General features: G+C 38.1%; 1 protein-coding gene across 4 annotated transcripts in view; it reads left to right on the top strand.

The window, feature by feature from the left end:
* Positions 1,301 to 27,294, top strand: part of SENP2 (SUMO1/sentrin/SMT3 specific peptidase 2) — a 52,383-nt gene continuing 26,389 nt past the window's right edge. For 3 of the 4 annotated variants that reach the window (XR_001917954.1, XR_001917953.1, XM_018046952.1), the window contains exons 1-14: positions 1,331 to 1,637; positions 3,494 to 3,549; positions 7,179 to 7,312; positions 7,965 to 8,031; positions 9,947 to 10,037; positions 13,730 to 13,898; positions 15,614 to 15,717; positions 16,947 to 17,041; positions 17,770 to 17,827; positions 18,479 to 18,542; positions 20,485 to 20,661; positions 22,180 to 22,311; positions 23,544 to 23,747; positions 24,816 to 24,895. Coding sequence is in view for 2 of the 4 variants with exons in the window: in XM_018046952.1 (XP_017902441.1) it covers positions 1,537 to 1,637; positions 3,494 to 3,549; positions 7,179 to 7,312; positions 7,965 to 8,031; positions 9,947 to 10,037; positions 13,730 to 13,898; positions 15,614 to 15,717; positions 16,947 to 17,041; positions 17,770 to 17,827; positions 18,479 to 18,542; positions 20,485 to 20,661; positions 22,180 to 22,311; positions 23,544 to 23,747; positions 24,816 to 24,895 (1,532 nt within the window). In the remaining 2 variants the exon portion in view is untranslated. Of the gene's footprint in view, positions 1,638 to 3,493; positions 3,550 to 7,178; positions 7,313 to 7,964; positions 8,032 to 9,946; positions 10,038 to 13,729; positions 13,899 to 15,613; positions 15,718 to 16,946; positions 17,042 to 17,616; positions 17,669 to 17,769; positions 17,828 to 18,478; positions 18,543 to 20,484; positions 20,662 to 22,179; positions 22,312 to 23,543; positions 23,748 to 24,815; positions 24,896 to 27,294 lie in introns of all 4 variants that reach the window. The other variant, XM_018046946.1, reaches the window with a different exon arrangement.

Raw genomic sequence — 27,294 nt, 5'->3', positions numbered from 1 at the left:
AACAGTGTTTATTGAGGAAAGGATGAAGCTGTACTGAGGAGTGCCTGTGTTGAAGTTCAAGCAAGTCTGAGGTATGACCTTAATTGAGGATCAGATTAAGGATCAGGTGCATACAGAGAGGATTTTTGTAGGACATAAGAACTTTTGAGGATTCTCAGGAGTGTTGGGGGAGGGGACTGGATTTGGGACTGGATTTTCCATTAAAAAGGATGGGTCATTTTCTGTTGTAGATAATTAACCAGAACTAGGACCTCTAAAAAAGAGAGGGAGAGTAATTAGCACTTCCTGCCAGCTCTAGGCAGAGAAGGCAATGGCACCCCACTCCAGTCCTCTTGCCTGGCAAATCCCATGGACAGAGGAGCCTGGTAGGCTGCAGTCCATGGGGTCGCTAGGAGTTGGACACGACTGAAGCGACTTAGCAGCAGCAGTCAGCTCTAGGGAGACTAGTAGGCCGCAGGTAACTTTTCATCCTTAAGTTTCTGTGAAGCCTTCCTTGAGTTCTGTCCTTCATTTCCCTAGCCAACTGTTTTCCTTTCTCTGGTTCCTACTGCACTTTGTACCCACCTTTATCACAGCAGCCAATTATCTTTTTAAAAATTAATTGAAGTGTAGTTTACTTACACCCAATTATCTTGTATTGTAATTTGTAATCATATCTCTCCCAGTAGACCTCAAGGGCGAGGGACTGGCGCTGGTACACAGATCGCGGTTCAAATTCCAGCTATACCACTAGCTACCTCTTTGACTTTAGGTAATTACTTAATCGCTGTATGCCTCGATTTCCTTATTAAAAATAGGCACAAAAAGTAAAAAATAGAAATGGGCACAAGGCTCCGAATCGCCTGCGGTTGCTGGGAGAAATGAAGGTGACTGCGTGTAAAATACCAGGCATCAAGTATGTGCAAAACAAAGGGCGCCTAGTAGGGTAAATTAGAAAAGGAAAGGCTACCCACTCCAGTATTCTGGCCTAGAGAATTCCGTGGACTATATAGTTCATGGGGTCACAAAGAGTCGGACGACTGAACGACTTTCACTTTCAGTAGGGTAAACATTTGTTAATTAACGTGCACTCAAACATTTCCTGATAAACCACCGGGGTTTCAGGCCTGGAAGCGCTCCCTCTCAGTTGGAGAGCCCTCACGTGCGGCCTGTGGGCCTTGTCCTGCGGGCAGCCTCAGGACTGGCTCTGCAGAAGAGAAAACCCCGCCCACAGCCCTTATGATCTCGTGAGCGATTGGGCCAGGACTAGGCTTTCAGGTTGCTAGGCTAGGGAGGTGGAGATCTAGATTGCGCCTGCGCAGACTGAGCGCTAAAATGCTTTCCGGTCGGGCGGGAGGAGGTGACGTCAGAAGCGGGGGCCCGCGGGGGCCGCCTGTAGCCCTGGGGACGTTGTATCTATGGGCCCTAGGATCGCGTCACAAGTCGGCGACTGAGCTTTGGCGGCGGTGGCCGAGGCAGCGACGGCGGCAGCGGCGGCGACAGCTCTGGGGTTTGCGTCTCGGGGTGTGTCGGCCGCCGCTGCTGCTTGGGCCTGGTATGTACAAATGGCTGATTAGGATACTCGGCACCATTTTCCGTTTCTGTGACCGGCCGGTGCCCTCTGCCAGGGCCCTCCTGAAGAGGCGGCGCTCGAACAGGTGAGAGAAGGGGCCGAGCCACGGCCTGGCTCTCCCCCTCCCCCACCCCGGGTTCGGCTGGCGTAGCGGTGATCCATCCAGGCAGGCCCCGCTCGTCAGAAACAGGTAGCTGGGCGGAGGCGTTAGAGGTGCGGGTCGCGGGTGTCCCGGTGACGTAGTCGCTCCTCGGCGCTGTGCAGATGCGACTCCTGATGATGGAAGGGGCTAGTGGTCGGTGATGGTGAATATCTTTCTTGTTAGAGTCCAAGCTGGTTTCTATCAACAAATGGAGTTTTTATCATATTTTGCTGCTCTTAGGTTGAAAACTAAAAATTGAAGGAATGCTGTGTTTGTGTGGCTCATTGTTTACAAAACACACTCCCAAGTGTCATTTGTGCGCAATAAGTGCAGTTAAGGGAAGTGAACTTAATAGTTTGCGCAAAGCCGTTTTGACTACACTTACTGTTCTCTTAGCACCAAGACGCAGTAGCTGTCTTGTTTGGAAGGCAGCTGTCAAACTTTGCCTTTGAGTGTGTGTGTGTGTTTTGCTGGGGAGGGAGGAAGAGTGATCCTGTGCTTTAGCATTAGGGTATGAGAAAAAGATAGGTACTTCATTTCTTCAAAAAGATCACTAATCTATACTCTAAAATTAAGTTAAAATTTGGGGGAAACTAAAAGTTGTTCTTAGCATTGGCTTGTTGGTTTGTCCAGTTTTGTAGTGTCTACCATCTACTTTAAGAATTAATCTAGAGAATAAAATACCATACCAATTCTATACATAATCCCCTGAACTTTTAATGATCAAATGTTAATTTTTGTTTATTAAGCCTCAAGATCGTCGGAGGGTGGTTTCTTGGAGCTTGAGAGAACAAGGTGATTATTTACTATGTGAGTCTAAGAATGCAGGTCATTGATGAATTAGTTGTGGGCTAAAAATTCCATCATGTGTTCCAGAGAGGGCAAGGTTTCAACGTATTCTTTCTACCTTTCTGTAGGGTTGATACAAGGATCATTTGAGAACAAGTTGTAAAGTGTTTAAAATGATGCTTAGGGTATGTAAGGATAGTGTTTATGTATTTTGTCCCAAGGGCCTTGTGCAGAGGCTGATCTGGATAGGCACTTGCTACTTACTTGTTGAATAGAGAAATGTTAATTTCCTCTCCCCTGTCCTTTATTATTTTTACTATGAACCTCTACTGGTCAGGAAAACAGTGACTTGTATATCAAAATCCTGTTCTTTACCACACATCCTTAATCTAAAATAACTTTTAAATGTAAACCATTTTTAAGTCCATCGTTAGAAAGATGATTATACCATGAACTTTTAACTTTCTTAAAGCATAGGCCCAAAAATTTTCCTGAATTTCCAAATTCTTTGTTGTCACTAGTTATATAGTTTCCATGATAAAAATGTAGTTAAATATAACACCTTTTTCTGGCTGAGAACTATCTTTTAAGTCATCTTGTCATCTTGTGTTTCCTACCTCTATGTGAAGTAGAAAGTGACTTTCTTTTGTGGGGAGTGTCATCTTTCAAAAGGAAATTATTCTTAAATCATTTCTGTACAGAAATAACATAGTCCTAAGCTTTCACCTATATTCCTTTATTAGGTAAGTGATTTCTGGTCGGTTTCATGTTTGTATTTTAGGCAGACTACAGGTTATTATATAATAGAGAGTTTTGGATCTCTCTCATGTAGTTGAACCATAGTGTTACATCTGCAAATGCTAGAGGCCTACTCTATTGTAAACATCAGTTGAACCTCATGACAAAGTGAATGGAAGATGGTGTATTGTATGAATAGTAAGCTTACTTATAGAAATGGATATGTGTGGATATGAATATATACATATATATCTCTCTTTTCTCTTTTTCAGCACTCTGTTTTCTGCAGTGGACACTGATGAAATACCAGCCAAAAGACCAAGATTAGGTATTAAATATTAACTTTAAAAGTTTTTTAAGTAAGAAAAATATATGTGTGGACAAATTCAAAAGGTAAAAAGTACATGCAGTGAAACGCAAGTCTCTTTCCTCTCCCTCTTCTACTCAGTTATCCTCTCTAGAGGTAACCAGCATTACCAGAGACTTAAGGATCTTTCCAGATAAATAAGTCTGTGTGTTGAAAGTGCACTTCAAAATTCCTAATCTTTCTGTAAAGTAAAGGTGCTCAGATAGCTGAGTGAATCAATCTAAGCTGCTGCCTCAAATTGTTTTCTTCTCTATGTCTGAAGGACTAGACATCGTTTGGTAAATGATGTAGATTAGAGGGAAAAGGCACAGGGGACTACTATAGTAATATTTTCCTCTTTCTCAAAAATGCATGTTAATTGAATCTACCTCCAGATGAGGTAAAGAGTGGCCCTGTCTGTGTTAAATATTTCATTTAAATCCAATGAGTGCTTATTGAGCCTGTCTTACTGTTAAGCAATGTGTTGGGTTCCACAGGAAATACAAAAATGAGTATGACAGGGTCTCTATTTTATGTACCTTAAAATTATAGGAGGTGTCTGATAATATAGTGGGGGGTTTTAAGACAAGTATTATAAATAATACTAATGTCCATGAGGGTATGATAAATTATACAAGAAAGGTAGCAACAAAATACTGTCCAATTTTCTTCTGGTTAAGAGTCTCAATAAATATTTGATGAAGGAGCTAATATGTGAGATGAGTCTTGAAGGAAAGATGGGATATCAACAGAGAACAATAGGAAGGAAAAGCATTCTAGGCAGAGGGAACAGTATGGGAAAGTTGTGCAATTCAGGAAATAGCAAATAAAACTTAGGGAAAAAGTTGACAAAAGAGAGAGTTTAAAATACAGAGGGACTTTGACAGTTAGGAATTTATACTGAATTCATTAGGACAGTATTCCCAAAACAGGATAGCTGATAATTCACAAAATGATTTTAGGAGATCCAACGTTCATAGCATTAAGTAACATCTGAATTATGTTATAAACTATTCATATTAATAAAAATATTGCATCTTTTTCAGTTATTTTAATTTCTGATTATTTTAAGCAGAAAGCATGTTAATTTAACGCTACCATGTATTTAAAATTTGGGTAATACATGTTGCTTGCGTGCCAAGTTGCTTCAGTCATATCTGACTCTTTTTTTTGACCCTATGGACTGTAGCCCACCAGGCTCTTCTGTCCAAGGGATTTTCCAGGCAAGAATACTGGAGTGGGTTGCCAAGACTTCCTCTAGGGGATCTTCCCCTCAGGGGTCTCCTGCATTGGCAGGCGAGTTCTTTACCACTAGCCACCTAATTGTCCCTTTTTTAACAAGCCTATCTAGAACTTAATATTGTTTTGTTTTTATTTCCTCGTAAGGCAAGTGAGGTTTCTTTACATTAATGGTAGCAATATAAAGTAACATTTTATAAATACATTTGTTTAGCCAAAAAAAAAAAAAAGTCAATTTTATTTGTTTAGCCAAAAAAAAAGTCAATTTTATAGAAAAATGTAAATAACTGTATATGGTTAAAGATTTGATAGTGATACTAGAGAAGGTTCCTGCAATAATTTTGGCAGTTATCGATCTGGACTTCTAAGTTAAAGTTCCCTCCTTCCTTGATTTCCACAAAATATAAAGATTTCTGACTAGAAACTGCAGAAGGAAACTTCCCAAGGGGGAAGCAGTGGGTAACAGACAGTACTTACTGGCAGAGCTTGTAAAGGTCTCTAGCAGTCCTGGCCACTCTCTGCATTGATGGCTGGACTTCCCTGGTGGCTCAGATGGTAAAGTGTCTGTCTACAATGCAAGAGACCCGGGTTCGATCCTTGGGTCAGGAAGATCTCCTGGAGAAGGAAATGGCAATCCATTCCAGTACTATTGCCTGGAAAATCCCATGGACAGAGAAGCCTGGTAGGCTACAGTCCATGGGGTCACAAAGAGTTGGACACGACTGAGCGACTTCACTCACTCACTCAAGCACCTCAGGTGGGGCTATGCAACTGAGGAACTGAACTCAATTTAATTGAATTTAAACTTAGGTAGCCACTTGTGGATACTGGCTCCTATATCAGACAGTATGAATCTATTGGTTGCTTTGGAGAGAAGAAAAGGAAGGATGAAAATAAGGAGGAGCTTAGAATTGCAGACTCAGGATCTTACAGATGAAAGGGATTTGAAGAGGTCTATGTAGTGTAGTCTCAGCAAAATAAAATGGTCTCATCTTCATTTTACAGATGAAGTGGACCTTCTAACCTTCCTCTCTTTTTTTAATATATGAAATCTTTTGACATAATTTTGGAGTACATTCAGATTTTGACAAAATTTGTAGGAAATACAACAGTACATTTTGTGCCCACTGTTTATGTTAAGAGTACTTCCTGCCTTCTGAGGTCTAGGTGGCAGTCTGGATGATAAGTACCAATTCCTGAAGTCCTTTTTCTCCCACTTACAGCTCAGGAGAATGTGTAATCCCTCAACATTATTAGAGGGTTAACCTGAAATTCTTTCCTATTCCTAAAATGAGAAACAAGACATTTGCAAATTTTGGTACTTCTAACTATTCTGTAGTGACAAATTACTTAAAATTGGATTCTGCTTTACTATTTAGCACACCTTTCCTGTTGTTTAAATTATTCACTTATTTTTCTGGAAAATATTTTATATCTTGTATGTTCTGGAGTGCTTGATGCTTAAAAGCCACCGTTTCACTTTCAGGCTGTTTTCCTGTGAAGCAGAATGTGGTTCTAAAGCACTCAAGCTAGTGCTTTAGAATACCATTAATTAGGAAATAGAAAAGGAATTGTAGAAAACAAATCAGCAGTGTAGGAAGTGAGAAAGGGACAGTGAGCTAAAAAGAGGAAGTTGGGAAAGCATTTGAAATCTGCCCCCTCCACCCTTGTTTATTTACTTAGTTTGTAATCTTTATTTTTGGTGACAAGGAGGGATGAGTCTGAGATCTTTCAACGCATCTTCTCTAGTATAGGCTAGCCTTGTTTCCATCATGGATGTCTAGGAACCACATCCTGAGTGTAGCCAAGATAGAATAGGCACTAGGTAAGTTGTTAATTTCCATCCTGAGTGTAGCCAAGATAGAATAGGCACTAGGTAAGTTGTTGTTTAGGTCCGCTATATTGGTACTTGCCTGAAAAGTAAGGACAAATCAGTGAGTTAATGGTAATGCTTCCTATAGAATTCTGCTATAGCTAGTAGCTATATGCTCCACCTTGTCTAACTTATGCCCTTATCTCTCTAGGAAAGATTTGTTTTACAGTATATATTCTAGGGAACTCATTCCTTGAAAGTTGTCATTTATGGCCTTTATTGTGTGTGTGAATTGGTATGTAATTTGCTAGGTAATGATTTCATGCTTTTGTAGCCTCCCAGATACTTTACTAAAAAGCTACAAAATCACAATGCTGGAATTACAGATATTCAGATATGAGAAAGATTATTTTTACAGGTGCTTTTTTCTCTCAGTGGTTGAAGACAGGACTGCTGATACAAATTGAGAGAGGCCTTTTTTAAGATACAATTTTTCTTTTGCTTGAAGCTTAATTACTCTATATTTACATGTATATGTAATCTATATTATGCTTTCTAGATTGCTTTATTCATCAAGTGAAAACCAGTCTGTACAATGCTGCCAGCTTGTTTGGATTTCCATTCCAGCTGACCACAAAACCCATGGTAACTTCTGCTTGTAATGGAACACGGAATGTGGTCCCTTCAGGAGAGGTCAGTGAGGATAAGGTTTCATTGGAGCTACTTGTCTTTGTACTTAATCATTAAAGTTAAATTTTAGAAATATTCTCTTTTTAGGAATTAATGTGTAGAATGACTTCTTTCTGAAATGTTCCCATGTCTTAATTAGCCTTGATATAGAAATGAAATAATTAAAGGTTAAGAGATTATAGATCTAAAAAATATTTATAAAGAGCCTAATTACTAATAGAGTTGACCCCTGAAGAATGTATGGGTTATGGGCCCCACCTCTCCACATAGTCAAAAATTCAGTAGTTGGCCTTCCAGATTCATGGTTCTGCCGTATCTAAAGTCTTGCATCCATGGATTCCCGACCAGTAATCATGTAATGCTGTAGTATTTACTATTGAAAAAATCCGCATTTAATTGTATCCATGCAGTTCAGACTCTGTTGACCAAGGGTCAACTCTACATCTGCTTTTTCATTTAAGTATGTGAAGAATCTTCAATTGTTACCTTTTATGTCATTTTGTGAGTCTTCACAAATTAAACTTTTGGTCTAATTGATGAAATTTCTTCTGTGAGGTAACTAAATCATTACCAATAGAGTGATTTTTTTTTTTTCATATTAAAACTTATTTAAATTCTAAGAGTTATTACAGAGGTGATTCTTTTTGATTTCAAGGTGTTTTCAAACTCTTCATCTTCTGAACTGACCGGTTCTGGATCCTGGAGCAACATGCTAAAACTGGGTGAGGTGGTCAAAAATATTTCTGTTTGCCCTACCTCCTTCCACTTCTTTTCTCTGAGCTTTGGGTATATGAAAGGAAAACACTGATTTGGCTTTGGATGAGAGCATAGACATAGTCTCTGCTGCTGCTGCTAAGTCGAGTCAGTCGTGTCCAACTCTGCGCGACCCCATAGACAAAAGCCCACCAGGCTCCTCTGTCCCTGGGATTCTCCAGGCAAGAACACTGGAGTGGGTTGCCATTTCCTTCTCCAATGCATGAAAGTGAAAAGTGAAAGTGAAGTCACTCAGTTGTGTCAGACTTTTAGCGACCCCATGGACTGTAGCCTACGAGACTCCTCTGTCCATGGGATTTTCCAGGCAAGAGTACTGGAGTGGGGTGCCATTGTCCCTACATATTCTAAAAAGCCAATAGCTTTCCTTTAGTATTGTCTTTGAATTTACTCTTATGATTCCTATTTGCTTTATCAGTGTCTTTAATGTGACTTAGATCAGGGCTTATTCATTAAAAAGAAAGAAAAAAAAAACAATGTTACCTGAGCGCTTACTTTATGTTAGGCACTCTGCTAAATTATCAGGAATAACAAAATAATAAAACCTTTAGTAACAAAATAACAATAGTAAAACTTTAATAGCAAAGTAACAAAACAAATAATAATAAAATAGCAAAATAATAAAACCCTGCCTTTGAGGGACATCATCTGATTGGGGAGTAACCTAAGGTTCCCAGTTCTCATAGTTTTGTGGATTAGGAATCTCCGTATCACCCTGAGACCCCAAAACTGAATTGTATTTATTTTATATATGATATAAAATGCTCTGACAGGAAAAAATAGGAAGAAGACAAGAGTCCTGAAGATAACTGTGATCTGTGCTGCACAGATAGGCTTGTACAGTTTGAGAGAAAGAGGGAAGAAGCTTTTAGAGAAATTGTGCATTCAGAAAATGGACATATGGAGGAGATGCCAGATTTACCTTGTGTCTGAAGTACTAGCACTATGTTTCCCTGGGTATGCAGAGCCTGTTGAGAGAAGCACAGGTATTCCTAGAGCAGATTTCTTTGGTAAAGAAATCCATAGTCTCTAATCTGAAACGCTTGGAGATGTTTTGGGGAATTCCAAATTTTTTCTTTGTTTATTTAATATTTAAAGAATCCCAACAACTCCGCCTGCAATGCAGGATATCTCGGTTGGAACCCTGGGTTGGGAAGATTCCCTGGAGGAGGGCATGGCAACCCACTCCAATGTTCTTGCCTAGAGAGTCCCCATGGACAGAGGAGCCCTGTGGGCTACGGTCCATGGGGTCACAAAGAGACATGACTGAGCCACTGAGCGCACACCCAAAACCCCACAGGATTGAACACCGATTCAAGTCAGGCTTTACAAACAAAGGAATGCAGGCCAGTTTAAGTTTTGCTGCTACTGACTTAAGTTCAGCTTTAATCTCTTTGCACTCCAAGGCCCTGTAGTAGCTCCAGCAGAAAATGTGGCTGAAGTATAGTGACCATCGCACAGGTATTGGAAACTTCTGGTAAATGTAGTAACATAGCAGATTTTCATTTTAAAATACTTCTGTTTTCTTGAGAAGAAGAAACAATTTAAAAAATTTACTCAATTTGACTAGATTACGAAGAGTTTATAATCATTGAATTCCTCATGCCTCTTGTTAGCCCCAGCAAGCAAAACTAGTAAAGCTTTCCTGTGAATTATTACTGCTTACCTGAGAGCAAAGACAGATTAAACGCTATTGCTTTTCCTTTAACTTTTACAAAATTTGTGCTAGATAATAACAGAATTTGAAAAAAATAAAATGTATAGTTGTACTGTATAGACTGCTCATGGATTTTCTTTTCTAATGCATACTGTTCACAGGTTTCTTTGTGTTTTTCTTTTACAATTACAAATGGTTTTTAAAAATAGGTAATAAATCTCCTAATGGAATAAGTGACTATCCAAAGATCAGAGTGACAGTAACTCGAGATCAGCCACGCAGAGTCCTGCCTTCCTTTGGGTAAGTGTTAATTCTGCCCTTCTGTAAATGGAAACTTGGTAATTTTGAAGTGCTCATTCTTGCTGGGCATTTTCGCTTTTATTCTATTCTTTCGCTTTATTCTTAGTAAATAAGTACTTTGTGGTTAGTAACTTGCCAAATAATCATATAGCTGATAAGAGACTTGTACTCAGGTACAGGTTACTTTTTCTACTGGATCATATGCCTATATAATTTTGAAAAACTTTTTTTAAAAATTATTTTAATTTTTATTTGTGGGCATGCTGTGCAGCTTGTGGGACCTTAGTTCCCCAACCAGGGATCAAACCCAGGCCCTCAGACAGTGAAAACATGGCATCTTAATCACTGGACTGTCAGGGAATTCCCTTGAAAACCTTTTAAAGAATTGTCACTCATAAACTTTTTTGAAGAATAATAAGCATACAGAACAGTGCAGAAATCATGTATGCAATGAACTATTATTATGTTATTAGTAATTTTCTTCTCCTTTTTATATTCTCACTTTTTAGAATTTCTGTTGCTTGGATATTGGACCTCATGGATTGATATAATTTTTCTATATATTCTCTTTTGTTGTTATCCTTGCCCTTAAAAAAATCTTTTATTAAAAAAAATATACATATGGTATATACATACACATATATGCATATATATATTTTTGGCTTCATAGTTTTTAATTTGTAAGCATCCTCCCCCTCTGTACTCCCCATGACTTTTTTTTCTCCAAGCATTGAGTTCTTATTACAAAGATGCAGTAACTTTTATCCTTTTAAGCTGTTAATTATTTTAAAATTACTTCTCCTTGTTTTTCCTGCTTCCTTTGAATTCCTCCTCCCACTTTGGTTTATTTTGGTCTTGCCTTTCTTATACCTTTCAAATACCTGATAATGCCTGGCTATCTACTCATGTTTGAAAATGAGACACTAGCTTTAAAACAGTAAGGCTCCCTGGACTTGGATAAATGGCTGATTATAGGGTTAGGAGACTTCCCTGGTGGCTCAGATGGTAAAACATCTGCCTGCAATGCGGAAGACCCAGGTTCGATCCCCGGGTTGGTTAGGAGAGAGAGTAAAAAATGATCATGGAACATCTTGTGCTAGCAATTAAAGGATGCTTCAAAATTTAGGGACAGTTAAGCATCAAATTTTATTCATTTCATCTTTATTTGACAGGAATATAGATGTGTTAATAAATAAATACATAATGTGAGAGGAAAAGACCTTTAAGTTGGATGCCAACTAATAATGATAGAAGGAATGATGGAATTAGAAAATCACCGTCTTGTAACTGTCACAGTAATAACTGATTTATACAGGGATCATCAGTTGAGCTGGAAGTAGTAAGTAAAAGTTTGATGGAGAAACCTGCCTGACACCACAACCAGAAGAACAAAGTTTAAATCACCTACTGTGGGCAGACTGCTGTCTTGGCCTCCAGATACATTGCACTGAGCCAGACATCATCACCTACTGTAGTATTCCTGCAAAGATCAACGATCTGAATGTAATTACAAGAAAACTGGTTAAGCTGAAATTAAAGTTAATTCTACAAAACAGCAGGCCTATACTCCTCATTTTGCTCTTCATTCGTACTCTTCCTCTTTAACCTGTGATTATTTAGAAGTTTAAAAGTTTAATTATTTAGAATATTATTTAGAATTGTTTAATTTCCACATGTTTGGGCCTTTCCCAATATTTTTCTTTTATTGATTTCTAGTATAACTTCATATGGTCAGAGAATATACTTAGTATGATGTCAGTTCTCTTAAATGTTTTAACATTTGGGACTTCTCTGGCAGTCCTGTGATTAAAACTGTGCTTCCACTGCACGCGGCATGAGTTCCATCCCTGGTTGGGAAACTAAGATCCTGCATGCTGTACAGTGCAGCCAAAATATGAAAAATAAAAATAAAAATCTGTTAACATTTGTTTATATACTAGAGTATGTTAGTTTGGGTGTTATTCAGTGTGCATTGAGAAGAATGTGTATTGTGGAGTGTATTGTGTTGGTGGAGTGTTCTATAAATATCAGTTACTTTGCTGATAATGTTTATAGGTCTTATTGATTTTCGGTCTACTTAATTGATGATTGATGAATATAGTGTTGATGTTTTGTGCTGTAATTGTGGACTTGATTATTTCTCCTATCCAGTTATGTTAGTTTTAGCTTCATGTATTCTGAAACTCTGTAGGTGAATAGATTTGACCTAGACCCACCAGTTGTTGCCATTCTGCCAGTTGGGTTTATCATTCTGTGTTATATGTACAGAATATTTTTTTCCTGATTCATTTGAGAGTACATCTTAGACTCATACCCCTTTAATCATAAGTACTTGACTGTTTATTTCTAAGAATGAGGACATTGACTTATATAATCCTAGATTACCAAAGTCAGAAAATTTAACATTGATGTAATACTATTATATAATCTTATTTAAATTTCTCTATTATAGAGATTTTTTTTCTGGCCCACAATTCAGGGCAGGATCATGTATTATATTTAATTTTCGTGTCTCTTTGATCTCCTTTAATATAGAACAACGCCTCAGCCTCTCTTTGTAATAGCATGAATATTTTTAAAGAGTACAAAGCATTGCTTATATAGAATCTCTCTTAATCTTGTTTGACATTTTCTCATGATTTGTTTAAGATCATGCAAATTTTTTTTGGTAAAGATACTGCCTACGTGATATAGTGTCCTTTCTTTTTCTTTGGTCCTGCCATCAAGCATGTGGGATCTTAGTTCCCCAACCAGGGATCAAGCCTATGCCTCTTGCAGTGGGACCTCGGTGTCTTAACCATTGGACTGCCAAGGAGGTCCCTGTTATGTCCTTTGTTAAATACCTTATCAGGAGTGGTATGATGTCAGTTTGTTCCATTATTGGTAATGTCAGGAGAGGCAAGGTCTGTCAACCAGCAACAGTGACTGGGTGGGGGTTCCGTAGCTTCTGATTCTTTAGCATTTATTAATTTATTGTTCATTAGTTTGCTATTCAGCAGATGCTGATGAGAGTGCCTTTTGACTTATCTCATGTACCGGGATACAGTGGTGAAAGGATGAAATCTCTGTCTTCATGGAGTTTAAAGTTTAGTGTGGGTTGCAGACATTAAACAATCACAAGTGAAAGTGAAGTTGCTCAGTCGTGTCCGACTCTTTGCGACCCGTGGACTCTAGCCCACCAACCTCCTCCGTCCATGGCATTCTCCAGACAAGAATACTGGAATGGGTTGCCATTTCCTTCTCCAGGGGACCTTCCCAACCCAGGGATCGAACCCAGGTCTCCCGCATTGCAGGCAGGCGCTTTAACCTCTGAGCCACACCAGTACTTAATTGCAGTAATGCCAAATGACTAAAGGAAAAGTGCAGTACCAGAGGAGGGTATGTAGTGAAATATCGAGCTGAAGCCAGGTTTGGAGTTGGAAAACTGGGCATGAGGAAGAAGGCAAAGGCTTTCATGTGGCAGCCCTGGTGGCTCATTTTAATTTTAGTAGACATTTACATTTAATAGACATTCCATCACAGAATTCTGTGGTGCCCTCTGCTCCAGAGATCTGATTTTTGTGAACCGTAGTTGTCAGGAGCAAGCTTAACCTGAGACAGCTTAATCACAGGATGGCCTGGAGCTTAAACGCACGCCAGCAATTTAAGCAGTTTGGGAGTAACTGTTTTTTTTCTTTCCTTATTTTTCTCAGTTTTACTTTGAGCTCAGAAGGCTATACTAGAAGACCAGGTGGCCGTCGCCACAACAAAGGCAATCCAGAGAGTTCTTTAATGTGGAAGCCTCAGGAGCAGGTTGTAACAGAGATGATTTCAGAAGAGGGTGGCAAGGGTCTGAGGCGTCCTCATTGTACTGTGGAGGAGGTAAGCCCTTTTAGCGTGATCTCTTTAAAGTAATTTTAGGAATTGGGGGTCGGTGGCAATAAATAATATATATTCTGTGGTACAAAATTCAAAAGATATAAGGATCCATTCAAAAGGATGTACAGGGACTGTAAATTTCCCACTCTCCCTCCTGTATCTGGCTCCTGTTTGATACTTCTATGTATCTTTCTAGAGATATTCTATACATATTGTAATTTAATCAATTTTCAGGTAAAAGAAAGGAAAAGTAATCATGTTAGGAAAAGATATGATTATAGATTTCTTTGTTTTTAGATGCCTGAATTATTCTAACTTGTTTCTTTCATAAGCTGTAATAACTGTGATTAAGTAAGGAATGTAAATGGTGTACATGTCTGTTTCTTCCTTGGGTTTTCAGGGCACTTAGTGTGATGTGTTCATCAGCAATCTTCCTTTCCTTCTTGAAGTCTTCACTTACTTTGGGAGAGTTTAGAACTATTCCTGTCTCTGGTATTTCCCCTAGACCATCACCTGTTGTAATTTGCTAAACGGTTTTTTCAACCACTTAGCTTAGTTCATCAAAGAAATACTTATTTGGGTCCCAGCAATTCGAAATTGAATAAAATATGGTCCTTGTTCTCTAGGAGCTTATACGTTAAATGTTGTAGTCAGAAAAAATGTAGGCAGTGAAAGCAATGGACTGAGGTATTAAAGTGCTTTAATATCTCCTAGATGAGAATTCAGGGACTGAGAAGATATGGGGATATACAGGCTGTATTCTAGAAATATTGTGAGGTAATTTATCAAGGACTTCTTTATTGGTTAAGTGTGATATAAGTTTAGATGGAAGAACCTGAGTCCCAGATTTCGATCTTGGATAAGTTTGTGCCAAGATACCCTAGGTGTTTAGGGGGAGATGATGACTTCAGCTCTGGAGGTTAAAGCGCTTGTGGAACATGCAAGCAGACATACCCCTTAGGCCCCTACATATGTGTGATTGGAGTTTTGAGAAGAAGACTGGGCTAGGGACACATGTATGAATCTTCTGCATATTGGTGTTGGATAAATCAAGGGAGTTGAAGAGATTACTCAGCATGTAGTGTGAGAAGAGAAAATCTGCAGAATCTGCAGAACCTTTAACTTAACAGTTAAAGGCAGGAAGAAGAAATCTTCACTGGAGACTGAAAAGATAGTCTTTAAGAGATCAGGAGAATTTATTGTCCAGGAAGGCAAGGTGAGGGTAGCAAGGTGAGAAGCTGGAGAGGTCAAGTGACAGAAGGGCTGAAAGAGTGTCTATTAGATCTGGCCATAGAGGGTCATTGGTGTCTTTGGTAAGACCAGTTCCATTTTGGAAGTTGAATGTTCTGAATATGCAAGTGGATTATTTGTGTTGAGCTTTTTTTTATGGTTAATCCAGTCCCACTATCAAAAACTCATATGCTATCAGGGTCCAGCAGATAATAGAAATGAGTGAAATGGGCTGAATAGCTCACCAACAGTTCTTGTTTGTTAATACAGTGTTTCAAAAGGGGCCAGATTTGGGGGGGATTTCTCTTTTCAAGTTATAAAATTGGTAAGTAAAATTAAAGGAGTTAAAAGAGCACTGAGATAAAAAAAAAAAGAATGTGCTGGTGAATGAAACATTCATGAGCTGTATTTGACCTCTTAGTCTTTGTTTATGATTTAATTATAGGTTTGATGTGCTAGTAGTTATCTAAATGCTTTCTGTCACTTAGGGTGTTCAAAAAGAAGAAAGAGAGAAATACCAGAGGTTATTGGAGCGACTTAAAGAAGGTGGTCATGGAAACTCTGTTTCTCCTATAACTTCAACTCATCAAAGGTAAAGATGTGCTAACAAGACAGCTTTTTTTCTTATTTTTGGAGAGGGGATTGTTGGGAAGGGCTTGTTGAAAAAAGAGATTACTACTGAGAGCAGGAGCCCTATAATTTGAACATTGTATCTAGTGATAGATTATATAGAACAGTGGTTTTACAAAATATAATTTTCTGTTTGCTTTAGAGTCCTTTGTTCAAGTGAACTGTTACATGAAACTCTGATATAGAAAAGTGAAATCATATGTTGAAGTTGGATTCCCAGGGAGCAGAGCGTTTTTTCAGCCTCCCTAACACACACATTTCTCACAATCTCTGTCTTCCTTTCTCCTCCTCTTCTCCCCTGCTTTTTCCTCCCTTACCTCCCCTTATTCCTCCTGCCACTGCCTCCAAAGACACATTGTCCCTAAGGCGTCTTAGTGGATGGATCTTAGCACAGTTGGAAAGTCTCCACTCTGCAGATAAGACTAAAGTCACCCCATGTCATAAGAAATGTTCCTTGTAAGACTGCATGTTACTTAAATGTGCTGAGTCCACCAAATAGTTGAGAATGGTAGAGGAATTGACGTCTGGCCTTTTATTTCTCTGTAAAAAGGGGACAAAGATTATGTGAGCTCAGGATTGAGGTCTGCTTGATAATTCTAGTAAGTGGTGTGAAAATACACAGAGGGGGATCCCAGAGATTATGTAACAATAAGTGGAAAAAGTCACAAGACTGTCTAGCTTGTTGATTGCAGAAATAACAAGGGATTATTTGGAAATTTTAACTTTGGTTGTGAACTTAAAAATGCTCAATTTAGTCAGTCAGAATGTTCGTGTTTTTTTCCATTTTGACTAGCCGCTGTTGGAAGCAGCAGTATGAACTATTGGTTTTGTCATTTGGCTTTTAATGTGTTGTTTTGGGATGCACTTCAGTATATCATTTAAAATCTTTCATTTTTTAACTTGGGTATTATCATTCTGAGATTTTTCAGTCAAGGTGGCTTTGGGCATTGAAAACATCCAGTTTTATGGTAGAGAAACTGGAGGTTAGGTATCTTGGCTGGAATATTAGAATCAGGATCAGACTCCTTTTATCCTGGTCTCAGATGATACTATATTGTGATCTCTCTCTTGTGAGTTGACCTTTCAGGGTGATCAGTAACTCTTGTCTGGAGAAGTTTGCCAGGTAGAGACAGTGAATACTTATAGTAGATTTTCCTTTTATATCTGATCTTCACTTTTTGTGTTTCTAAGTTCTCAAAGAAGTCAGATGGACACATTAAAGACCAAAGGCTGGGGGGAAGAGCAAAGTCATGGAGTCAGAACAACTCAGTTTGTTCCAAAGCAATGTGAGTTCCCAGATTTAGCCCTATCTTAATACCCTTAATATGTTGAACTTAGTTCAAAAGCATATAAAATTGAAAAATGGCATACTAGTGAAAGATGGTGTACCAAATTTTAAAACATTGTTAGACCCCAGGCTGTTGACTTACCCAGTACTAGTAATTTAGTAAGAAAGCTACTTCAAGTTAAAGCTGATCTATAAAATAACCTCTTGATTATTCTTCCTAGCTCCTGTATTGTAGCATATATTTTGTGAGCCTAAAATTAGTTTTGTTGTATTCCTATATTAATATCCTTGTTTTTTTCCACTTGCTAGTCACTAAATAACACTAAGTGATAGCTTACTAAATAAGCAGATGTTAGACAGTTTACACTAAAGACTATATGTAAAGGAGAAAGAGATTATGCAACATTTTTTAGCAACTTAATTTGTATAAACACTAATGTTTTTGGAATCCATTTTAGCATTTCAATGTAAATGAGTATCTTCATACTTTGGGGACTGTAAGGTGAAATGCTAGCTATATGATTAACGAAGGAAACACTTTTTTTTTTTTTTTTTTTTTTACCATTCTCACAGATAGAGTTGTTGAAACAAGGGGACCTCTGTGTTCAGTGAGAAGTGAAAAGAGGTACACTGTTCGGTTTATTCTAACTTCTCTTTTGACATATTTTCTTTCTTTCTTTTTTTGGCCGCACTGCACGGCTTGTGGGATCTTACTTCCCCACCCAGGTATTGAACCCGTGACCCCTTCAGTGGAAGCGTGGAGTCTTAACCACTGGACTGCAAGGAAAGTCCCTGACATTATTTTCTTACTTTATAAACTGTATTTAAGAGTAACCACATCTGTGAAACTGTGAACTCTCCTCAGCTCTGGCAGTCAGTCAGCATATGTGGGTATATAAGTAGCTCTTGTGTAAGATGCCCACTCTAGCTTGGGACGGTGCCCTTCTCTCCTAGACATTAGGGGTTGGGAGGCATCAGTGAGTGCTGCTGAGATAAGACTGTGAGTGTGGTGGATAGTTCTAGTGATTAGCATCTCAAGTATATGAACAGTGAAGGCAGTTCTATGTGCCTTAGGATTTTAGATGCTGGTCCATTTATAGCAGAGTGTGGTAAACTGTGGCCCATGGACCAAATCTGGTCTACCTGTTTGTAAGTACATTTTTATTGGACACAGTCATGCTCATTCATTTACATGCTGCTTAGGGCTGATTGAAAACAAAGTTGAGATGATATGACAGAAACCATAAGACCTGCAAAGCCTAAGATATTTATGAGCTGATCCTTTTTGGAAAAATTTTGCTAACTTTTGGTTTTGAAGACTATATAAACTCATGGCAATATTTGTTACTAATTATTAAATCTTATTTCTAAAACTAGTTTAACATGTACCAGATTAAAATCATCCAGTCTGTAATTTCTCAGTTTTTTTCCTTAGGTGTTCAAAGGGGAAAATTTCTGATACAGAAAAGACAGTTGGAATCAGACTAGAAAATGAATGTGTAAGTAGAAACCTTAGTTAAATTTTATGCCTTTGCTTCTTTCATGTGACTTACATTAAAATTTTGGTGCCCATGAAAAATAAGAAAGATAATATTTGTTACTTTAATTTCTAATTCCATTATTTTTCTTGAAAAAGCAACAAGCATTGAAGATACACACCTTTGGCTTTCTTCTAAGTTGCCAGATTTTTATCTCTGCAGTAGCCACCTTTGTGAGAGAGACCAACTTGGCTCCATCTTAGCCCTTATCTGTGTTGCCTGGCTTCTTTCAGAGATTCTTTTTTACATCTTTGTGCTGTGTGCATTAAGTTGCTTCAGTCATGTCCCCACCTCTTTGCGACCCCATGGACTGTAGCCCTCCAGGCTCCTCTGTTCATGGGATTCTCCAGGCAGGAATACTGGAGTGGGTTGTCATGCCCTCCTCCAGGGGATCTTCTGGACTCAGGGATTGAATCTGCGTCTCTTATGTCTCCTGCATGGCAGGCGAGTTCTTTATCACTAACGCCACCTGGGAGGGAAGCCCATACATCTTTAGGAAAATATTTGTTCAGGACTTTTCCGATTCAAGATTTCATATTTACTTGAAACTATTACAAATCTTCTTAAAATGTTGAGTTTTAAGGCAGCTTTTTCACTCTGCTCTTTCACCTTCATCAAGAGGCTCTTTAGTTCCTCCTCACTTTCTGCCATAAGGGTGGTGTCACCTGCATAACTGAGGTTATTGATATTTCTCCCTGTAAAAACTTGATTCCAGCTTCTGCTTCATCGAGCCCAGCATTTCATATGTTGTACTCTGCGTATAAGTTAAATAAGCAGGGTGACAATATACAGCCTTAACGTATTCCTTTCCCAATTTTGAACCAGTCCACTGTTTTTATACTAAGAACAAGTTTACCTGTAAAAATAGCAGTGTTTTATTTTTATTTTCGTTTTGGGTTTTTTTTAATATACAATTTTTATTATTTTTAGCTATGCTATGTCTTCGTTGCTGTGTGTTGGCTTTCTCTAGATGCAGTGAGCGGGGCCTACTCTAGTTCTGGTGCTCTGGTGTGCAGGCTTCTTATTGTGGTGGCTTCTCTTGTTGCAGAGCAAGGCTCTAGGGTGCTTAGGCTTCAGTAGTTGTGGCCCATAGGCTCTGGAGCATGGGCTCAGTAGTTGTGGCACAGGGGCTTAGCTGCCCTGAGGTATGTGGGATCTTCCTGAACCAGAATTCGAACCCATGTCCCACGCATTGGCAGATGGATTCTTAAAACCACTGGATCACCACGGAAGTCCACCCGTGGTTTATTTTGAGTGATAGGATTAAGGGTCATATATTTTGCTTTTTTAAAGTTTTTCAATATATCTTTTGACTATATTATTTTTAATTGAGATAAGAGAAGTGAAAATAATTTTTTGCTGCTGCTGCGGCTAAGTCGCTTCAGTTGTATCTGACTCTGTGCGACCCCATAGACAGCAGCCCAGCAGGCTCCTCCGTCCCTGGGATTCTTCATGCAAGAACACTGGAGTGGGTTGCCATTTCCTTCTCCAATGCATGAAAGTGAAAAGTGAAAGTGAAGTTGCTCAGTTGTGTCCCACTCTTTGCGACCCCATGGACTGCAGCCTACCAGGCTCCTCCATCCACGGGATTCTCCAGGCAAGAGTACTGGAGTGGGTGGCCGTTGCCTTCTCCAGATTTTCTTGCTACCTCCTGGGAAAATGATGAATGTTCTGATTCATGATTTATAATTCAGGTGTCTTGTTGTGAACCTTAGGTCTTGAAGTTTTCATTCCCTCTTGTTAGGGACAGGCAGATAACGCTTTTTGTACTTTACTCATTTGGGGATTTACTAATTCTCTTTTCTTTCAAAATAATGGTGCTGTTTTATATTTCATGTGTTATGTATGTGTATATGTACAAGTATCAAACATGTCAATAGAATATGGGAATTTTTTTAACCAGAGGAGGGGATTTCAGCTGGAACCCGACCTGTCTGAAGAAGTGTCAGCCCGACTCCGCCTGGGCAGTGGAAGCAATGGCTTACTCAGGAGGAAAATGTCAATACTTGAGACAAAAGAAAAAAATTGCTCAAACAAAGAAAGGGATAAAAGGACAGATGATCTTCTTGAACTTACAGAGGTATTGTTTCTTGTGTTAATCAAATAAGAGGCATGTTTTTAAGTAACCTTAGTTATTCAAGGCTTGAGTGCATGTTTTGTTTTGAGGAGTTGCTCCAGGCTAGGGAATGTATGTGTGAAGGAAATCAGGCCCAAGGGCAGGTCAGTTCCTTGCTACACTGATCATTAGTGATCTGTACAAGTGGCCTAAGGGGTTAGATTAATTTCAGCAAATGTCAGTGGACAGAATTTTCACACATCTTGGAATATACTGGATTCTTTGTAGATTCTTTTTCTAAGCTTAAAGTATTTTGAGTTATGTAGTATGAGTTTGACACTACAAAGAGATTTGTTGCAGTTTTTTTGTTTTTGTCTTTTTAATGTTTTATTTTATTTACTTATTTTTGGCCATGCTGCACAGCCTATGGGATACCAGTTCCCCAACCAGGGTTGGAACTGAGACTCTGGTAGTGAAAGTGCTGGACTGCCAGGGAACTCCCCTTCATTGCAATGTTTGTTCAGTGATTATGGTTCTCTAAAATGCCCCTTTCATTGATCATTGTACAGCAAATAAGTAGAAGCTTATAGAAAACAAGGAAATGAAGGTTAACTTAAAAATTCTCATTTTAAAAGTGAGCCCACAGTTTGACTCCTCCATTGTTGTCTTAGCCGATGTCCTATTCGGTGATTATCTGTTGAGCACTTATTATGTATTGGGCATGCAGGTGGAGAGAAAGATCCATAAAGTTGCAAAATTGTGTATAGTGGTAGAGGAAGCAGAAGTGAAAATATTCGGATGAAAGTTTCTAGTTGGTTTGTAGATTCAGGCTTATAGCATAAATTTATGTTTATCTGTGTAATTCTTTAGAAAAATGATGCCATCTATTTAATAAGGACTCAGTTGCTAGACTGCTGCCTAGTTTTCTAGTTTCTGCTTATTCTCTTCACATCAGAAATGGATAGAATGATCTCTTTGATGCCCTAATTTTATTAACTTTGATTTTTTAAAATCAAGGTTCAGGAGACAGTTAAGGAAAGTATGAAAATGCTTTTATAGTGTTGTGAAACGAGAAGAAAGTTCAGGAGTTAGACACTTCTGGGTTCAAATCTTGGCTCTGTTTTTTAATCATCATATGACTCTGCATGTAACCAAAATTCTCTGAGGTTTACCTCTTCTATAAAATGGTGACAGTACTTTCCCCACAGATAGGGATTAACGAAGCACTTCAAGCATCTGGTACATGTTTGGCTCATAGTGCTCAATAAATGGTAGTAGGATAATTGAGACTATACTTCAAACACTTTTACCCAATAACTTTTTCTAGCAGCTAATAATTGGGCTGGCATTTCTTATAACTGTTAGTAAGACTGCTTTGTGGTCCTGAATTAAAATCTTTTTGTCTTTTAATTTAGTAGGTCTTTGATAGTTTTTCTTAAGGGTCAAGTATTACAGGGATGAAAAGCTTTTTTCAATCTCAGACTTTCAGTATCTGATAATGGTTCTTTATTAAAGTAACAACCTCTGGACTTTATAATTCAGGACATGGAAAAGGAGATCAGTAATGCTCTAGGCCATGGCCCACAGGATGAGATCCTAAGTAGTGCTTTCAAATTACGAATCACTCGAGGAGACATCCAGACCTTGAGGAACTATCACTGGCTCAATGATGAAGTAAGTTGTCTTTTTTTTTTTTTTTAACCCCTTGGACTACCATTATGGTTAACTCTTTTCTACCTGTAACGTCGTGGTTTCTACACAGGAGGGATTGCTAAGGCAGCTTTAGTTTACCTAAAACAAAAACATCTTAAACCTTGAAAAGATAGTTAATTCTGATTGTTTGCTGCCTTTAATTAGCGATGTTTCCCTCTTCTGCCTCTGCTTTGTTTCATCTACATCTTCACCTATTAGTGACATTTTTATGAACCCTGGGTGCAACTGATAAATGGAATGAAGCAGACAAGTGATCATTTATTTTAGATGAATTCTTACAGGAGCCATTTTATTTTTTTCAATAATAAATATTTTGATCACTCTATATGCACTATGTATTTATTTCATTTGAGTGATAAGTATAAACATTTGCCTAATGGCCTTGTATCCTTACGTCTTTGGCTAAAGCTTAGTTCTTGCCAGTTTTCTGGTTGATCCTTTACCCAGCCAGCATGCAGCCCCCTGCATTTTTTCCCTTTGCCTTCCTTCCCTCTTGTCATGACTCATGGCATATAAACACATTCTTATAAAATTAGAACATTTCTGTTTCATATTACAAATGCAATATGTTTATTATAAAAATTTAGAAAATATAGGAAAAGTGAAGGAACAATATTATCATTCAAACGTGGCACAGCTCTCTTGTAATAATCTATAATGGAAAAGAATCTGAAAAAGAATATATGTATGTAGAACAGAATCACTTTGCTGTACATCTGAAACATTGTAAATCAACTATATTTCAATTAACATGATTAAAATTACATATTTCTTTGAAAACAAAAAAATGGCACAACTCAAAAGCAAACAAAATAACTATTGTTTTGGTGTATTTCCTTCCAGTGAGTTTTTAAAAATTGAGGTATAATTTATGTAAAATTCACTTTCAGTTAATATTTCCACGTTTTATGTGTGGTGTAGTTACATACACCTTTTAGTCGTTGCAGAATTTCTCCTTGAGTTCTTTCTCATGGCTCTCTTATTCATATGCCTCAGAAGTACAGTCTCATTCCTTCTTAATCCCTCCCATTTTGCACTGATCATTTTTTACTTTCCATCTTCTGTCGTAGATAACTCTTTTATCTTCTGTCCCTTCCCTTAGTTTCTTATTTCTAATTCATCCTACTCAAGTAGAAATTGAGTTTTGATAATATACTTGCCATATTCCAATGTTTACTCTCTTGGTGTTACAGGTCATTAATTTTTACATGAATCTCCTGGTGGAAAGAAATAAAAGGCAAGGGTATCCAGCACTTTATGCATTCAGTACTTTCTTCTATCCGAAATTAAAGTCTGGGGGTTACCAAGCAGTGAAAAGATGGACCAAAGGGGTCAGTCTCTTTGAACAGGAACTTATTCTGGTGCCTATTCATCGGAAGGTACATTGGAGCCTGGTGGTAAGTTGAGAGGCTTAACTGTTGGAGTTTGGATAATGACTGTTTTATTAAAAGCAGGAATACCTCAGTAATATTCCAGGCTTGGTTACAGGCCACCACTGTAAAGCAAATATCTCAGTAAAGTGAGTCACATCAATTTCTTGGTTTCCCAGTGCTTATAAAAGTTATGTTTACACTGTAGTCTGTTAAGTCTGCAGTAGGATCATATCTAAAAACCAATGCATATACCTAATTAAAAAATACTTTATCAATAAATACTTTTTGTGCTAACCATCACCTGAGCCTTCAGTGAGCTGTAATCTTTTCACAATAGTAGCATCTAAGACCACTGTTCACAGATCACTGTAACAAGTATAGTAATGATGAAAAGTTTGAAATGTTATGAAGAATTACCAAGATATGACACAGAGATGTGAAGTGAGCAAATAGACACTTCCTGTTAACACTTCAGTGTTAGAAAAATGACACTGATAGACTCGCTCAATGCAGGGTTGCCACCAACCTTCAATTTGTGAGAACTACCTTATCTGTCAAAGACATAAAATGAAGTGTGCCTGTAATGAAGATGACCCTTTTCTGTCCACTGAGAGTCCAGTAGTGTATGTTAAAGGCATGCTCTGCAGAGTTGCATCGTAGTTCTTTAATTGAACAGTTTTGAAAGCTATAAGAGTCTGTGTAGTGGAGGAGCTTTCAGTTTTAGTAGAAAAGAGTTTTAGTACACATGGGTTATTTTATTACTTTCGTTTAGAAGATGATAGATAACAGGTTTATTGTACAAGTACAAAGAAAAAGGCAAAACCCCACCCCCAAAACCCCCAGAATGCAGCTCATCACTCTGAGAGGACTACTAATGTTTTGAGGAATAAGTTTCTAGGCCTTTCTGTAGGAATAGGAAAATATAATTTTATACGCCTGGAGCTCATGTCATCTGTGATGTTTTGTGAAAAATTGTCTTAGAAATCCACTCATGTTGGTACATATATTGATGTTTAAAAGATGCTTTTCTTTTTAGAAATAAAATTCTCCTTCTTATGGTTGTTTCTGGATGTTGCGTTTTTTCCATTATAGGCTATAGACCTAAGAAAAAGGTGTCTTAAATATCTGGATTCTATGGGACAAAAAGGCCACAGGATCTGTGAGATTCTCCTGTAAGTAAAGGCTAAAAGCTTCACTGTTGCCTCAGTATGCCCTTCATTATGTGGTCTGTCTTCTGTTTAATCCTTGGAAGCTCTGGTGTACTGTAGTCCAATGTGTAGTGAGAGCTGTCTTCTCCATTGTTCAGGACTTGACTTGCATCTGTCTTTTTGTCTAAAAATAACCCCCAAATCAGATCTTTACTGAGAAATATTATATAATTGCATCCTTGAAAACAAATTTGTCATATGTAAAATATATCCTGTTAGAATCCTGTGATTTGAATTAGATTTCTCTGGGGTTCATACACTATTCTGAATGTTGTAAAGAGCCATCAGCTGGGGAGAATTAGTTCTGTCAATTTCTTAAGCCCACTCAATTCATTTCCCTGTGCTTTCCATGATAGTTGGGTTCATCTCTTAGAATCTGGAGGTAATTTTTAAGTTAAACATATGGTTTGTAGACAGCTATTTCAATAATAATTGCTAGAAACCTGCCTTTAAAGCATAGCCACCTATTAGCTGTGAATAAGATAAGAATAAGATAAGAATTTCACAGGGAGGAGGCAAAGCAGTGAAATGAGTCTATTTTGAACCCCTTATGGTCACTGGAAGCAAATGCAGGTTCCAGGTTTTAATTTTAATAAGGATACTTTAGTAAGGAACTTGTTAAATGAATGATACGAAGAAAAGTTGTTAACGGTAATCAGTTCTTTGTTATATTATTTAGTATAAAGATCCTTGTTATATGGGTGTTGAATAAAATACCCATAAGAATAAAAAATGTAGGGAAGTTTTAAAAAATTTTAAAAATCATAAGATACACCAAATTGTCTATAAAGCAGTTATCTCCTAGTCTTTTCTGCTTAAGATGTATATAAAATGTGTATACATACATACATATGCACATACATGTACACATTTATTCACATACTTAAAAAATGTTTTCATTAGATTCATACAGCAAAATTTTATATGTTGCTTAGAACAGGATACAAAAAAGACCTTACTTTTATAACATTCATACTTTTGTTCCCCCTCTGTCTTTTTTGTAATATGTAAAGAGTTCAGCTGCTTTGGGCATCTGAGGCGCCCTCCCTTTCCTGATGCCTTTAGTCCAGCTTTTCTATTTTTTTCATGAACACCTCCCCACTCCAATTTTTTTTTTTAAATTTTCCCATGACAAGAGAAAATAATGAATAGACTTTTTTGGTTTTTGGGTTAAGCTTTAGATTGCTACCTTCTCAGAACCAGTTTTCACCTCTTTGGGAGTGATATTGCTGCTCCCATGTAGAGCATACGCCCTATTAGCACTTATATCTTACATGCAGGTTAGCGTGAGAACAGAGATGCCTAGGTTAAATTTGATACCCTTTGGCCATTTGGATAAAATTAAATTGCTCTCAGTACTTAAGTGTATAATCACCTAGGAATGAGGAAATTCTCTTACATAACCACATGCTATTATCACACTTCAGAAAATTGACAATCACTAATGTGTAATATTAGTGACTGGAAAAGGTCAGTTTTCATTCCAATCCCAAAGAAAGGCAATGCCAAAGAATGCTCAAACTAGTGCACAATTGCACTCATCTCACAGGCTAGTAAAGTAATGCTCAAAATTCTCCAAGCCAGGCTTCAACAATATGTGAACCGTGAACTCCCTGATGTTCAAGCTGGTTTTAGAAAAGGCAGAGGAACCAGAGATCAAATTGCCAACATCTGCTGAATCATCGAAAAAGCAAGAGAGTTCCAGAAAAACATCTATTTCTGCTTTATTGACTATGCCAAAGCCTTTGACTGTGTGGATCACAATAAACTGTGGAAAATTCTGAGAGAGATGGGAATATCAGACCACCTGACTTGCCTCTTGAGAAATCTGTATGCAGGTCAAGAAGCAACAGTTAGAACTGGACATGGAACAACAGACTGGTTCCAAATAGGAAAAGGAGTGCATCAAGGCTCTATATTGTCACCCTGCTTATTTAACTTACATGCAGAGTACATCATGAGGAACGCTGGGCTGGAGGAAGCACAAGCTGGAATCAAGATTGCCGGGAGAAATATCAATAACCTCAGATATGGAGATGACACCACCCTTATGGCAGAAAGTGAAGAGGAGCTAAAAAGCCTCTTGATGAAGGTAAAAGAGGAGAGTGAAAAAGTTGGCTTAAAGCTCATCATTCAGAAAACGAAGATCATGGCATCCGGTCCCATCACTTCATGGGAAATAGGTGGGGAAACAGTGTCAGACTTTATTTTTTGGGCTCCAAAATCACTGCAGATGGTGACTGCAGCCGTGAAATTAAAAGATGCTTACTCCTTGGAAGAAAAGTTATGACTAACCTAGATAGTATATTCAAAAGCAGAGACATTAGTTTGCCAACTAAGGTCTGTCTAGTCAAGGCTATGGT

The sequence above is a fragment of the Capra hircus genome, chromosome 1, assembly GCF_001704415.2.
Source record: "Capra hircus breed San Clemente chromosome 1, ASM170441v1, whole genome shotgun sequence".
Lineage (NCBI taxonomy): Eukaryota > Metazoa > Chordata > Mammalia > Artiodactyla > Bovidae > Capra > Capra hircus.
This window is presented reverse-complemented; position numbering and strand designations above follow the sequence as displayed.